Source organism: Crassostrea angulata, chromosome 3 (genome assembly GCF_025612915.1).
Source record: "Crassostrea angulata isolate pt1a10 chromosome 3, ASM2561291v2, whole genome shotgun sequence".
Taxonomy (NCBI): Eukaryota; Metazoa; Mollusca; class Bivalvia; order Ostreida; family Ostreidae; genus Magallana; species Magallana angulata.
In genome coordinates this window covers 39,312,936-39,329,938 of record NC_069113.1, presented here as the reverse complement: position 1 = coordinate 39,329,938, position 17,003 = coordinate 39,312,936, and the positions used below count along the sequence as shown (strand labels likewise).

At 34.5% G+C, this 17,003-nt stretch overlaps 1 protein-coding gene across 2 annotated transcripts; it reads left to right on the top strand.

The window, feature by feature from the left end:
- Positions 1–136: 136 nt before the first annotated feature.
- LOC128176641 (cell growth regulator with RING finger domain protein 1-like) lies at positions 137–15,799 on the top strand. Of its 2 annotated transcripts, none has more exons than XM_052843101.1 (6): positions 137–281; positions 3,013–3,149; positions 3,583–3,757; positions 3,978–4,119; positions 14,547–14,654; positions 15,320–15,799. In XM_052843101.1, exons 1-6 carry the CDS (start codon positions 193–195, stop codon positions 15,761–15,763), a joined length of 1,095 nt encoding a protein of 364 aa, XP_052699061.1. In that variant the 5' UTR covers positions 137–192; the 3' UTR covers positions 15,764–15,799. The 2 variants fall into 2 exon arrangements, with proteins under 2 accessions (XP_052699061.1, XP_052699060.1); XM_052843100.1 differs by having other exon boundaries at positions 3,580–3,757.
- Positions 15,800–17,003: the final 1,204 nt, after the last annotated feature.

Genomic DNA, 17,003 nt, shown 5'->3' with positions numbered 1-17,003 from the left:
TTCTGATCACGTCTGTGGCTGTTTTTCTCAAGTCATCGCTAAACCGACTTCCTTGACTTTAAATATAAGCCAATCAAATGCCTTCTCTCATGAAAATTTTCCAATCAACGCACGGATGGTCGTTTCCTAAAGCCAATGAAATTCAGCTTTGCTTCTTCTCGATTATGACGAAACTTCCGGCAAAACATAAACATGGAAAGTGCCGAAGACGGAGAGTCGAAAACAACGCAGATCTTTGCTTGCCTATTGCTTGTGTTTACTTTTGTCATAATTTTAAAAAGGTATTTGAACACCCAAAGTGTACAGAGTATATCATAATTGCATAATATGATAATTTCCTTGGCAACAGATGAACATCGTTGAAACTGAAAGTGTGCAATGGAGTGGGTGGGGGGGGGGGGGGCGGCTATAAAGACGTTTCGACCCTTAGACACCATGGCTCGGTAACGACGCGACTGATACATCTGTTTAGTAATTGTTTTGATCTAGTCCCAGGTATCAGCCTTCTGATGGTATCGGTCTGCGTCCTTCAGGCGTGGGCCAATATACCAACCGCTCGAGCTGATATACCAGAGCCGAAATCAAAACAACAGTATGATCATGATGATATTCTATGTTTTGTGGTTGTGTTTGAAAGTCCACGTGGGGAAATTGAGACATGGAGATTGAGACATTATTTTAATTGTTTTGATAGAATATTTTTTTGTTTACAACATTTTTTATAAATAATAATTTGTGTTTCTTCAAACAACTTGTTATAGATACTAGACTTTGACGTGTGCGTGCACGGGTTGACATTGCATATGATATCGGACATTTACGAAATAGATACATTGACACACCGTATAGTTGACAGTTACATAACGAAGCTTTAAGCCTACAATAATGCTATTGATTTCACTACACTCTGCTTACTAGGTAGAATAATCTAACTGTGTCATGGGACAGACCTTCACCCAATTAAAATGCCTCCCATGTACCCGTAATGTTGCCAAAAATTGCAGAATTGCTCCGAAACGATTTTTGAAACAATTAATAAAGCTGCATTGAAATTCAAAATAACAGTAAAATTATTCAAACAACCCATTTTGAGACTAAATACCTTTCATTTAAAAGTTTAATTCATACTAATGAGGAATTAACACTTTTTCACCAATGTTTTTTACTCGCTTCTTATTTACACACCATGTTGACATTCGGAACTCTCGGGATAAGAAAAAGTATATACCTTCAGAAATTATTAATTATTATTTTAATCTTACCTTAGTTGGTAATGTTCATCATAAGCTCGCAATATTGACAAGGTATGCAGACAATATTTGACTATTGATTTATGTTTTATTTAGCTGAATATGAGGTAACTGACGTTGACTATCAAACGATCCAAAAGTTATGTTTGCATGTTACTGACTGACTACGAAAATACCTCAGGTTGATCAATGTCATAGAGGACTTGGCAAAAAGTGTTTTGTTTTCTTAAAGACTATCAAGTGAGACATTTACTGGGTATATAAAATTCTATGCAGTGAAACTCTTCGAAATTCTCATTCTCACCTATCAAGTACTCAATGAATCTTCCCTCCACCTTTTTTCACTCTCAATACTTTGTTGCTGTTTAATTTTATACATCTCTCCATCCTCTGCAGTCTAAGCAAATCCTGCAATTTTATTCAGCTCCAGACACAACAAAGTGATGTCATGTCAAAGGACAACTACCGGTACTCAAATTTAAAAGTCATTTTATTGGGCAACTACTCCAAATAAAATGACTCATGTGGAATGCAGTTTATTTATCAAATAATATGAAATGATGAGATAAGTAGGCAAAGTGTCGGCCATATTGCCGTATATGAATCCCACCAGTCGGACATAGAAATATATCCGGCAATCATGTGCCATGTTTAAACTAATGAAAGTGTGACATATCAGTCCGAGGGTGAATTTACCAGAGCCTAGATATATTTGGTTAACCTGATGCAATTTATAACAGGGTTTTCCAAAGGAAAAATCCGGTTACTCAAATGATGAAAACGGTGGGCGGGTAGCTGCCAAAGGGGTACCCTTATTGTTTGGATAATTGCTTCTACACTTTTCAAGATAAGAAGTTTATGTTTTTCAGATCAATTGGACATATATTAGAGGTGTACATACTTGGATTTTGATTTTTGATAATTTATGAATAAAATACCTGATGTTGAACTTTGTCATTTTCTTGCGGAATATTGCATATAGGGTCCCCCTATTGTACAGATAACTCTGTCTATAGTTTTCAAGATAGGAATTTGTTGTTTATAAATTCGATCAGGGTTGACAAATGGTTATGGATACAATTCGCATAAAAGAAAACCCTGGGTTTGCTGTCACATTGACAGTTTTTCACTTGTTTTAAGATGTTATCAAGTGACAGCACAGTCGATCAAAATTATTTCTTTGATTACTGGGGTTTGCCTCCCTTTGCTCATTATGTCACTGATAGCTATTCAGTATAATTATGTACTAATGGTATATAGATAATCTATTCATTTCTTAATTTGCATGATTGTATTTAGAAATTTTGAATACTCATATAATTATCAAATGCACAATTCATATTAGTTCCTAAACACATGGGTTTTTTTTTTCATAGATTAATAATTTTTTATATCTACATATATAATGCAAAGAGTTGTTATATTACATGATGTATAATCCAGTGTGTCAATAATTTTTGTCCAGGTGTCCAAGTAGCGTAGTGGACAATGCACTCGCTTTTCACCGCTGCGATCCGAGTTCGATCCCCGTGATCGACAGTGGTTGTATGTGATAGGGTATGGCGGTCGCCCGCTTGGACACGTGGGTTCTCTCCGGGTACTCCGGCTTCTTCCCACACCAATGACCCCCTCGCGCTAACATCTGTGCCAACGAAAGATATTAATATAAGTTGTAGAACTTGCTTATCAATCGTTGTAAAATAAATAAAGTTCAGTAATTCAGTAATAATAGTGTGTCAATTTATTGTGTTTTTTTTTACAGGTTTAACTTGGAAGAAATATTTCTGCAAAATTTTGATGCTGTTCATCACGTGAATTCAACATCTGAAGTATATGTACAGGAAGTTTGCAATCCGTTCCATGTGACTTTGTCAAAGCAACACAGAACCAGCACAGGGGGTACCTAGCTTTACTAAATGGAGTCTGAGATCATACTGGAAACATATTATGTTTGGCATGTACAATGTGTAAAATGATTATTCAAGAAGTTAAAGTGGATTTGAATTATCTTATTTCCTTGTGCACCTACGTTAAACGATGTACATGATTTACTAGATACTGCTTTCTGCCAAAAACGCTAAAAAGAATACTCGGTCAAATTAATACATCTACAGTATTAAACATCTTTCTTTTGAAAACCATAATTTAATATGTCAAAGAGTGTTAACATTTTCGGATGTCTTCTATTTTCAATCCTGATAAAGTGATTTCTTAAAATCCATGGATATCTCAAGAGATTTTTCTTAATGTATTTTTGTCAAGTTTTCGATAACTGCACTTTTAACAAAATAATTTTACAGAAGATTTTTAATACATTGTTTTGTTGTAGAAGGACTGAACCTAGAATTGTCACTCTTAAAGCCAGGATTTGTGAAGCTCTTTTGGGGAGCAAACATCGAGGAATTTTACAAAGAACTTAAACATCCTTGGGAAGTTCTTAACAGCAGAATTCAAAATGATTTTTTTCTAGAAGACAATAAATTAAAAGTCTCAAATTATTCAGAAAGGTACAAACATTTGTTATCATTCTTTAATGTAGTATGATTGTTGGATTTCCAATGATTGGAAGCTTGCTGCACAGTAAAACCTCAATTTATGAAAGGCAAACCATTTTGTTGACCAAGATTTTTATACCCGGTACATTTCCAGTACATGTATTTGCCTACGTTGCTGCTTTTAACACATTTGGAGTTGATTTTGTCAACAATTATATTGTCTGATTTTCAGATCCCAAGTGTGTGAAAAGTCTTTATGGCACACAACAGTGCCAGACAAGATAAACCAGTACTCTGGAGCCGTCCCCAGGACAGTGTATCCTGTAGTGGTGGCCTGCACTCGAGAGGAATATGTACTAGATGATGTACAAATAGTAAGTAGTCCTATCAGATTAATCGAAAATGACATTTTTACCTATCAGATTATCAGGGAAAAATATAAAGGGATATATAAGAAATGGTTTGGTGTTTTGATATTAGATCAGATTAACCGATTTATTCGATTAACCGCTATCAGATTAAGTGGAACCCTCTGTACTACTATAAATTCATTATTATACGCGAGTATTTAATTCTGCAATTCCGCTGTTTTGCATCAAATCCCAATAATTTAAAATCGCGAGCACTAATATTTTGTTATGATTTCATATAACTCAAAATTGTCTAAAAATAAAGTGATAATTTAAAATCTTTGAGGACGACTTTTTGCGATTTTTTGCAGAAATTAATTCCTCGTGTTTAATAAGGAATTAACAGAAGTTATCCATCCACAAAAACATCATCCCAGAAAAAGACATTGTTTGATCATAAAAGAGGGACTGGCCATAATTGTACCCAGTCTGTGCAGTAATCCACAATCAAAATTTTGATGTAGCTGTCACATTTTTAGTTATGAGATTTGATTTCTTATTAAGAGGGCTTGATGGTCATGACCATTCTAAGACAATATTAATCTTCTTTAAAAGAAGAGCTCTGTAAAAAATATAGGAAAATACTCAGATTTTAAACCTAAGATATTTAGATTTGTTCTTTACTAAACAAGATTTTATGGCTTAAAAAATCATCTCTAAAATTTTAAGGAATATCTGATTGGCAAATATAAGACTGAGCGATTTCAATTGTCGCAAATTTATCCATCTTTTGGGCAATACCATCTGCAATTAAGGGAATAAGGGCAAAAAATACATGGGGCAAAAACAACCCGATATACAATATTCTTTAAAAAATTCTATCCTTACTTTTCCTTCTTACTCAATCATCAACAATTTTTATTGTTGATGTACCGGTGTCATATAATATTTTGAACCCGGCGATTTATTGAACTCCCCCCCCCCCCCCCCCCCCCCCCGCATAAAATATTGAAAATATTTAATGGCTGCGATATTTAGATAGAACCCCCCTCTATTAATCATTGCTATTGGAGAGAGGGTTCAAAATATTATGGCCGTGATATATTGAACCCCCTATCTATATCCCATTCCCATTGGAGAGGGGGTTCAATATATTATGGCCGCGATATTTTGAACCCCCCTCTATTTTTCATTGCTTCAAAATATTATGGCTGCGATGTATTGAACCCCCTACCTATTTCCAATTCCACTTGGAGAGGGGGTTCAAAATATCAAGGCCAAGATATTTTGAACCCACCTAATTTTTAGCTCACCTGAGCTAAAAGCTCAAGTGAGCTATTCCGATCACATTTTGTCTGTCGTCCGTCTGTCCGTAAACTTTTCACATTTTCAACATCTTCTCAAGAACTACTGAGCCAATTTCAACCAAACTTGGCACAAATCATCCTTAGGCAAAGGGGATTCAAAGTTGTGAAAATTAAGGGCCACACCCGTTTTCAAGGGGAGATAATTAGAAATTAATGAAAAATTTTGAGTAATTTTCAAAAATCTTCTTCTTAAGAACCATAAAGCCAGGAAAGCTGAATTTGTGTGGAAGCAACCTCAGGTAGTGCAGGTTCAAAGTTGTGAAATTGATGACCCCTGAGGGTAGGGTGGGGCCACAATGGGGGGTCGAAGTTTTACATAGGAATATAGGGAGTAAGTCTTTAAAAATCTTCTTCTCAGAAACTAATCTGCCAGGAAAGCTGAAACTTATGTGGAAGCATCCTTAGGTAGTGTAGATTCCAAGTTGTGAAAATCATGCCCACCGGGGGTAGGGTGGGGCCACAATGGGGGCTCGAAGTTTTACATAGGAATATATAGAGTAAATCTTTAAAAATCTTCTTCTCAAAAACTTATCAGCCAGGAAAGCTGAAACTTGTGTGGAAGCATCCTCAAGTAGTGTAGATTCAAAGTTGTGAAAATCATGACCCCTGGGGGTAAGGTGGGGCCACAATGGGGGTCAAAGTTTTACATAAGAATATATAGAGTAAATCTTTAAAAATCTTCTTCTCAGAAACTAATCAGCCAGATGATTCTTTATAATTGTTAAGACTTTGGCTCCATTCTTCGGCCTCACAAGAAGGTTCAGAGTTTGATGTAGCTTTATATCCCATATATAAACAATTGTTAAGGATCTTTTTGAGAACTGCAATACTCAACATGTGATATGACTATAAAATCATCCTGTTAGAAAAGGGACTACCGTATATACTCGCCTATAAGTATTGTTCGCCTATAAGTCGGTTGCCATTTTTCAGGTTTATTTACAAGATTTTGCCATTGACCCCCCTTACCAAAATATAAGGCCTCTGGCAAACAGTTGCCGCAAATTTGCAGAGAGTTTGCTGCAAATTTGTGACAAACAGTTGCAGCAAATTTGTGGGAAGTTCAGAATTCGTATGCAAATTAGCTTCTGGCAAACTGTTTGCGGTAAAGTTGCGGGAAGTTCAGAATTCGTATGCAAATTAGCTTCTGGGAAACTGTTTGCGGCAAAGTTGCGGGAAGTACAGAATTCGTATGCAAATTAGCTTCTGGCAAACTGTTTGCGGTAAAGTTGCGGGAAGTTCAGAATTCGTATGCAAATTAGCTTCTGGGAAACTGTTTGCGGCAAATTTGCAGCAAGTTCAGAATTCGTATGCAAATTAGCTTCCGGCAAACTGTTTGCGGTAAATTTGCCGCAAGCTTACAGATAAACATAGCAACTTTAAGATATTACAACATAAGAAAAACAATTTATAAACACTAATACGGTAATCATTTAATAATGAGTTACTAATACATGTACTATGCTTTTCAATCAATTAATAAATAACTTCTACTGGTAATTAACAAAGATGTTGTTTAACTTAAACAGTTGCAGCAAAATTAGAGATAAAGGACACAAGTAATTAACTTTAAATTTTACACATTTTATAAATTTCAAAAATAAACACAAAAATGATGAACAAACCATAATGAAATTTGACAAATAGTACTCAACCTATAGGTGATGATTTGTTGCTGCAGATCGATAAACTTGAATGCAGTTTGATCACAACATGCATGCACAGATGGACTTGTACAAAAGTTCACAATGAGCGAAGTTCAAACCATATACATGTACCGTATATTTTTCGGAAATTAGGTCGATACTTTTTACCGGTAGTTCACAATGAAGCCCTGCACGGTCACTGGTCATGTTACAATTAATCACGGATTCTTTAAGGCATTCTCGATGTCTTTTTTATGACAGTCTCCTGTACGTGCTCTCCGATTTAATTTTTACACATAAACAATATCACACAAATAGCCGAATATCACAATAATGCCCACAATGGAATGGTCAAACTTCAGCACTGTTGTTTATATGCTTTTCTACTAAGTCTTACACAAATTCTGTCTTCACTCTTTTTTGGTTGCATCATTTGATCATAAAATCAGTGAGTTAGTTGTTCATGCATGGTTTTCTTTAGGTCTGTGTAACCCAGTCACCAGGGCAGACACCTATTGGGAAGATAAATGGATTTCATATAAGCACAATTGTTTTCAGATTTTAAGCAGTTTCTAAGAAAAACAAGGTAGCCTATCCTATACTTACTCAATCTATTATATAAAGCTACAAATTTGCACTAGGCCTACTCTAACTCTGACTATGCGAGTAGAACATGAATTCTTTTATTTAAGTAATAAAATGTAAATCATATAAAATGTACTTATACACTATGTAATGATAATATCCTAAATTTGGCGTTGTTTAAATAAATTTCAAATTTAAATTATTTGTTCATGCAAGACATGCATCACAACGATGTCAATAACGAGCGTTTTGCTTGAATCGACACCCCGCATTGTCATAGGGACGGCCTTATACTGTTAAACTCATTATAATAGATCACAGTCTTTCGTTTTATATTCCAATAACTGTTTAAACTGCCATTCAACGAATATGTTTTCATTACTTCACTTACTTTTTCAAAAACGTGCTCATGATCATGCAGATGGTGCATGCAGTGGCCTTGGTGTTGAGACTTGATTCATTCACTTATATTCGTCCTCTGTTTAGCCGTAGATTTTCCAAAAGTAAACACTCCATTGACAATGTTTCTTTTACCTTGTGCACAGCCTTATTCCCTTATTTTCATTCATTTTACCATCTCGGTGATGACAGACAACATGGCAGCATCGAATGTGAAAATTGGCGGCTAGCTATTGATCGACCAATCAGCACGCGCGTAGCTTAACATTGAAACAAAAGTAAAAGTAGAAACAAACACTGAACAGCATAACGTTACGGAAAACTCTTCAATCTACCTGATTCAACATCAAGCGGTTTAGATACTCAAATCCAAGTTGACTGATATTTGAACGTAGGAAAAAAGAATATAGCATAACAAAAGAACAGACAGGTTGGTGTTCACGTAATACGTGGGGTCGGGGGGGGGGGGGGGGGGGTTCATTATGAAGCATCATGCGATTAAAGTTGATCTTATTTTCGTAATAATAAACATTTTTATCGATACTATCTTAGAATAAAACTTAAATCCGAAAATATTAATTAGATTTATTTTTTCTCTATACAAATATACACAAATTATAAAAGCAATTCATTATAATTGACAGTCTTCAATTTGTGCTGAATGTGTATGAAATTGTATAAGTCTTATTTCTGGTAAAGCTTTGGCAAGCTCATGAAGTAAAAAAAAAAACAGAGAAAAAAGAAATGTTTGTGATAAACTTCTGGCAAATTTTTAGGAGTTTGCCAAAAGTTTGCCACTTCTGGTGAAGAAGCTGCAAACATACTTGGGTGTCTGGTAAACTTCTGGCAAAATATAAGAGGTTTACCAGAAGTTCGCTACTACTGGCAAAGATCGGCAAACAAGTTCTAAAGTTTTCTGGTAAACTAATCAGTTTGCCAAAAATTTGCGGCAAGTTTGCTGCATATTTGCCGCAAACAACTTATTTTGGTAAGGGGGCCTCTTATAAGTCGGGTATTTTTTTCTGGATAATCAGTCTACAGATTGTCAATCAAATAAGCACGTTTTATCAAGCATGACTATATTCTAGATAAAAAAATATTGGTGTTTGACCCCTCTGTTATCATTTCTAGATGCAATGCATTTAAAAGTGTTGTGTTCAGTTAAGACATCTATCCTGGATTAATAACTTTCGATTTTGGACGCCATTTTTTTATTGATACACTAATAAAAACTTGGTATAAGCTTTTAAAAATATTTAAATAATTTTGAAAATAAAATGATAGTGATTTTAATCCCCTGCTGACTGATTAAGATGGTATAGCCCCTTTTAAATTTATGGTGTGATCATGAATCGTATCAATATAACTCCAGTTGGATTAAGACAACTATTAACCAAAGGTTAAGAGATCAATTTTTACAAAAATGGCATAACGATATTCAGGAATCGACTAAGGGTGTTATATATAGAATTTATAAAACAAATTTTGAATGTGAACGCTACTTACTCTTGTTACCCAGTAAGGCCAGCATTTTTTTAAATTTCGATTTACAAACCCGCCGACCCTATTTTTTAAAAATTCAAATAAAAATAAAAGGACCTAAACTAGCTATTAATTTTATTTTTACCTCCGACCCGAAATTTCCTTTCTGGAAAAAATAAAATTAATGTTGATGCAATCACGTATGTGTAAGTCTGAATTATTGTTGTTCATGCATTGATTAATTAAAAAGACCAAGTTCTTTCCGATCAAGTCACAGGCACTAGAAGTCACAAACAAAACACCATTGGGCCTACTTCTGTTTGCTTTCGTCCAACCCTACAATTTACGACCCTTTTAAGTTTTGTGATCGGCAACTTAGCCAGAATTTCCTCAAGAAAGAGAAGTTGAAGTCTTTTTCTATCACAATTCCGTAAATTAAAAAAAAAAAACTCCTTGGCAAGAAAATGATAAGTTACTTATTTAAAAAACATTTTTGCAAAATAAATTCTAAAATAATCATAATTTAACCGTTTGGAAATAGATCCTCTACATAATGGTTGTAAGTGGGTCATAGGGTTGGACTAATAACCCTAAACACACTGAACACAGGAGTCTTATGACTGAAGGAAAGAGAATGGTTTTATTTGTCATTAAGCTAACAAAATAACGAAACATTTCCTTTATTAAAGGTATGATTACATAAATAAATAAAATTTTAAAAATTAGTTCGTCTTTTTTAAATAAAAAAAATTGTTTGATTTTTTACTGACATTTATGGACTTGCTTCTAATCCAATTTATTTTCAGTAACAATATTTTAAATTTTGAATTTGTGAATAGCATTGTTAACTTAATCAAATAAATGATTTCTCAAACTTCTTCCTATTTTTCTGCAAGGAAGAAGTGAAAACTCCCTTAATTTTTGTGGATTTAATGTATATATGTACAGTATGTACTTGTATATATAAAAAAAAAAACCTTCGTTTTTATACATGCATATACAATATATTAACACAAATTTTCAGTGCCCATGGATAAAATATGTTATGATAAGAACATCATAAACAACCAAAATTACTTATATATTTAAAAAATGGCAGCTCCTGGACATGTGTTCTTATTTTAAAAATAAAAAAAATATTGTTGAAAAATTGTTTTATTTTTATTTTTTTTCTCGACGGACAAATTTTTCAATTTTATTTTTATTTTTTTTCCCTCCTCCTACCCAAATAATTTGAAAAATATTTCGTAAATCTAAAAATAAAAAAATGATGGCCTAAATTAAGAAAAATATTAGTTAAGTTTAGAACTACAAATCATCATCTTCCGGTTGAAATAGGAAGGTGGAGTATTGTTGAAAGAAGTAAACGTTATTGTAATTTGTGTAATTGTAACAAAATTGGTGATGAATTTCATGTTATATTAGAATGCAAGGCATTAAGTAAATTACGAAGTCAGTTTTTAGATACATATTACTGTTCTTCTCCTAACACTAAAAAGTTTTATGAAATCATGTCTTCAGTCGATTATATCACATTAAGAAAACTGTGTTTCTTTATTTCAAAAATTAATCATATTGTTCGTTCACCCCACTTACTTGCTTGAACTTTACAACTATATTGTATATATGTAAATATGTTTGTTCTTCTTATGTACCTCTTGTACCATTATATGGTGTTGAGTGAAAAATAAACTGAAAACTAAAAGTGGTGTGTTAGCTTGTGTTGTTTTAGGTGACATGCCACCTACAGCCACCAATATATCTATTATCACCTCAGGTGTAATTAATTATGAATAATTATAAAACGATCTTTATTTTTTTTTAACAGACCAGCAATTATTCTGGTGTTTAATTTTTAAGTATTAAACATCAACTGCTGTTCTGTAATCCGACTAGATCGCTTTTAGACGCCATGTTTTTTAATAGTTTTCTGTAAACAGAGTTATCTTTCTTGAAGTTTGTAACTTACGATTTTGGACGCCATTATATTTTTTAAACACTCATTACAACTTGATTATAGCTCAAAAACTATTTTAAATGATACTGGAAATAAAATGACAGTGATTTTATCCCCTACTGACTGATTAGGGCTGGTAATTAGCCTCTTAAACCCAGTGTTGGCTTGTGTTGTTTTAAGTACAGTAATACTACAGCTATTATCACCTCAGGCGTAAATAATTGCCTGTTTAAATAAAAAATACTATCAAATAAACCTTGTTCATATTTTTAAGAAATACACTTGAAACTTTCAATGTATTTATTAATGTGTTTATCTTTTTAGTAATTAAAAAATAAACATGTCAAGTATAGGGATTGCAAGTCAAAAGTTGGAAGCAAAATGGCACCCAAAAACGAAGTTTTTACTCAGTGGAAAAATTATCTGATTGTATGTCATGCCTATAAGTCGGACCCCTACTGTTTATTCAAATTTCTACTCCCAAAATACCGACTTATAAGCGAGTATATACGGTAATGATTATAAACAAAAGAATATCCAGGGGGAAAATGGATTTTATTTATACAGGATCTACGTGTATTATTGTACATTGTCCAGATTGTTTGTATTATGACTCCATTAAGCTGATTTTATCATACCTATTGTTCCTCGGGTGAGTGATGTGGCCCATGGGCCTCTTGTTTCATTGCTATTGGAGAGGGGGTTCAAAATATTATGGCTGCAATATATTGAACCCCCTACATATTTCTAATTTCCATTGGAGAGGGGGTTCAAAAAATTATGGCCGCAAAATTTGAAGCCCCCTCATTTTTCATTGCTTTTGGAGAGGGGGTATAAAATATTATGGCTGCGATATATGTATTGAACCCCGTACCTATTTCCAATTCCCATTGGAGAGGGGGTTCAAAATATGGCCGCGATATTTGGAACCCCCCTCATTTTTCATTGCTTTTGGAGAGGGGGTATAAAATATTATGGCTGCGATATATGTATTGAACCCCCTACCTATTTCCAATTCCCATTGGAGAGGGGGTTCAAAATATGGCCGCGATATTTGGAACCCCCCTCATTTTTTCATTGCTATTGGAGAGGGGGTTCAAAATATTATGGCTGCGATATATTGAACCCCCTACCTTTTTCCAACTTCCATTGGAGAGGGGGTTTAAAATATTATGGCCGCGATATTTTGAACCCCCCTGTATTTTTCATTGCTATTGGAGAGGGGGTTCAAAATATTATGGCTGCGATATATTGAACCCCCTACCTATTTCCAATTTCCATTGGAGAGGGAGTTTAAAATATTATGGCAGCAATATTTTGAACCCCCCCCCCCTATTTTTCATTGCTATTGGAGAGGGGGTTTAAAATATTATGGCTGCGATATATTGAACCTTTACCTATTTCCAATTCCCATTGGAGAGTGGGTTCAAAATATTATGGCCGCGATATTTTGAACCTCCCTCATGGCTGCGATATATTGAGCCCCCTACCTTAATAATTTCCAATTCCCATTGGAGAGGGGGTTCAAAATATCACAGCCATAATATTGTGAACCCCCTCTCCAAAGGGAATCAAAAGTACGAGGAGGGGGGGGTCAAAATATCATGGCAATTATATTTTGAACCCCCTCTCCAATAGCAATGAAAGTTAAAGGGGGGTTCCAAATATTGCAGCCATAATATTTTGAACCAACTCTCCAATGGGAATTGGAAATAGTCTACCTATTTCCATATATCGCGGCCATAATATTTTGATCCCCCTCTCAAAGTGAACTGGAAATAGGAGGGGAGTTTAATACTGTATATCGCGGCCATAATATAGTGAACCCCTCTCCAAAGGGAATTGGAAAAAGGAAAGGGGTTCAATATATCGCGACCATAATATTTTGATACCCCTTTCCAATAACAATGAAATTAAGAGGGGGGTTCAAATTATCCCGGCCATAATATTGTGAACCCCCTCTCCAATAGCAAAGAAAATTAGGGGGGAAGGGGGTTCAAAATATTGCAGCCATAATATTGTGAACCCCCTCTCCAAAGGGAATTGGAAATAGGAGAGGGTATCAAAATATCGCAGCCATAATATTTTGAACCCTCTCTCAATAAGTAAGGAAAAAAAAAGTGGGGTTCAAAATATCGCGGCCATATTATTTGGAACCCCGTCTCCAAAGAAAATTGGAAGTACCAATAATATCTTAAACCCCTCTCCAGTAGCAATAGCACTGAAAATTAGAGGGGGGGGGGGGGGGGGGGGTTCAAAATATCGCAGCCATTATATTTTTAACCTGTCTCCAATAGCAATGAAATTAAGAGGGGGGTTCAAAATATCATGGCTATAATATTGTGAACCCCCTCTCCAATGGGAATTGGAAATAGGAGAGGGTATCAATATATCGCAGCCATGATATTTGAACCCCCTCTCCAATAGCAATGAAAAATAGAGGGGGTTCAATATGTCGTGGCCATAATATTTTGAACCCCCTCTCCAATGGGAATTGAAAAGAGGAAGGGGATTTAAAATATTGCAGCCATAATATCTTAAACCTCCTCTCCAGTAGCATTAGCACTGAAAATTAGAGGGGGTTTAAAATATCGTGGCCATAATATTTTGAACCCCCTCTCCAATAGCAATGAATATTAGATCGGCCATAATATTTTGAACCCCCTCTCCAAAGGGAATTGGAAATAGGAGAGGGGTTCAAAATATTGCAACCATAATATTTTGAACCCCCTCTCCAATAGCAACGAAAATTAGAGGGGGTTTCAAAATATCGCGGCCATGATATTTTGAACCTGGGGTTCAATATTTTATGTGGGGGGGGGGGGGGTCAATATATCGCAGCGATATTTTGAACCCGGGTTCCTAATATCGCATTATATATTGAACCCGGCTTCAATATTTCGCGGTATCAAAATATTATATGACACCGGTATGTAAAACATGGAAACGCTTTCAAACATGGTAAAATTTTCATTATAAAATGTACATGAACAGTTTGAGTTTGTTTCCTTTCAGGTCATAATGTTGTCTGTCCTACACATCAAAGACCCAGACTTACATCTGGATTCCCAAGTTTTGTTCCAATTTCTTATCACCAATGACAATAAGATAACCACTCTTCAGGTGAGCAAGCTGTCATTAATTAAGACTTATATTGGTTCATGAAATTTTAGCTTTTATTGTAAATGTATTGTGAAATTTTATTGGCAAAATGTTTTAGTTAATAAGGCCCCACATGGAAATTTTCTGTATGGTACATGTATATGGATGTAAAGTTTGGAGGGAAAATACCAATAGATTTTGGGTACATGTACATTGTATTAGGTACTTTGTCCATCCTTTACGTATACATGTATTTTCAATAGGTTTATATAAAACACAAAATTATTCCAGACTATCTTTTCAAGCTAATGACTTTTTTTATTCACTCTACTCCCATTCAGTGGGGTGGGGGATGGGGGTTTAGATACTGGTAAGTCAAGAGAAAATATTTAGTTTTAGAATTTCATTGATGTTTTCAAACGTCAAACTTGGCCTGCTATTCGTCTCCTCATGAAACTTCTTAAAGTCATCTAAACTTTTTTAGGAAACCTAGAAGGTTATTTTTAAGTAAAACTCTAAATAATTTATTCTAGCTGGGAAAATATGTCATTAAAAACATTAGTGTTTGCAATATACATGTACTTCTATGAGAGGCTTCCCTGGGTTGGTCAATATCCCTAAGCTTTTATTCATACACTACAAAATCCACATATTGCTGTAAAACAAAAGTTATCTTCTGTTTTCAGCCATTTTATGTGTCAACAGAAACCTCGAGCAGAAACAATGAAAGGAGACAGTACTACAGTGATTCTCCATTCCAGCAGTTAAACAGTGGAATTCTTTCTAGTGACATCATCAATACCACTGATAACCATGGTAACACCCAGGAAACACTCAATGACCATGAAGACGTAGACAGTTGTTGCGTGTGTCAGGATGCAGAAATGACAATTGTTCTTCTACCCTGCAGACACGGATGTGTGTGTAGCGGGTGTGTTGCTAAATTGGACAAGTGCCCTGTCTGTAGAGATGTGTTTACTTCTTATTTCAGACTTAAGAACTTTAGTCAACAGATGTCTCAACCATTAGGAGAGCAGAATTTAGGACAACCCTCTGGTCCACATGTAATAGCAAACAATTGGTGGGAGAGATTTAACGAGAGACTGAACAGTTATTTTGGATTTACCTAATTTGTAAATAGATTGATTAAAAAATATTGTCTTTTATTGATATTGTTATTATTTATACCCCGTATGTTGATATAAAGTACTGGTTCCCTTATAATAATTTTCAGCCCAGAAAACTAAACGTTGTAATACATGTTCCAGGAATATGGTAGTTGTGATTCATAATTAATATGGTTATTAATTTACATAAATGTAGTTTGGCTACCCAAATTACTGTCGACAAAGCTGTGCCATAGTAGGGACTGACTGACAGAGCATAATTTTGCAACAACCTACTGTGTGTCAGTCTATCCTTTCTTCAACTTCTGCGTAAATATATGCATTATGCATGGCTAACTCAGTACGTGGGTTGTTATTTGTGAAATAATGTATATTAATTGAAAACCAATTATATGAACTAGATGAATGAAATTTCTTCTGAAGCTAGTTCCTGCTTCCTCCTCTGAATATCAATTCAATAGAATTATATTTCTTTTATTTTCTATGCAATGATTATTGATAATGTGTCAAAACACCTTGATTAAAAAATAGGACTGCAATGCAGCATGGAAACAATTTTGCAGGTTTATGTAAATTCACCTAGCTATCAGGACATGCACATATTTAGTATAAAGGTCCAACAGATTTAGATATCGATTAGAGACAAACATAATACATTGTAAGTCTGATACAATAACTGTACAAAATTTAATCTCTTTTGCTTGCTATTGATGGGAATGAATTAAAAAAAAAACAAAAAAAAAACAACAAATGGTTGATTGATATTAAAACAGGACAAAAATATACAAATACTGTCGTCAATTTTTATTTTATCAACTATAGTTGTCCCTATTGATAATAATACCATTTCTCTGATTTTTTGTGTCAAAAACTTTATGCAGAACATGAGGTAGATATGTAAATTTTTAATTGGTTTCATTAATTGTTTGAGACCTATATTAAATGTTTCTATTAACAAACAATACAGGATATAATATATACAGAGTATTTTTGCGACGTGAAAACGGTCTTGCAAAAAAAAAAAATAAATACAAAATAGAAGATCGTCACGAAAATTAGCTGATATTGAGTATTGCATTCAGCAAAATTGCAAAACAAAAACAAAACACACACACACATGAAAATAATCACTAGTCACCTGGTATATGTAGTCTGATTAAAACCTCCCCCTTTCTCCTTACACTCGTCAGGTGTATCGAGATGGGGGGGGGTTAATCTCGTCAGGTGTATCGAGATGGGGGGG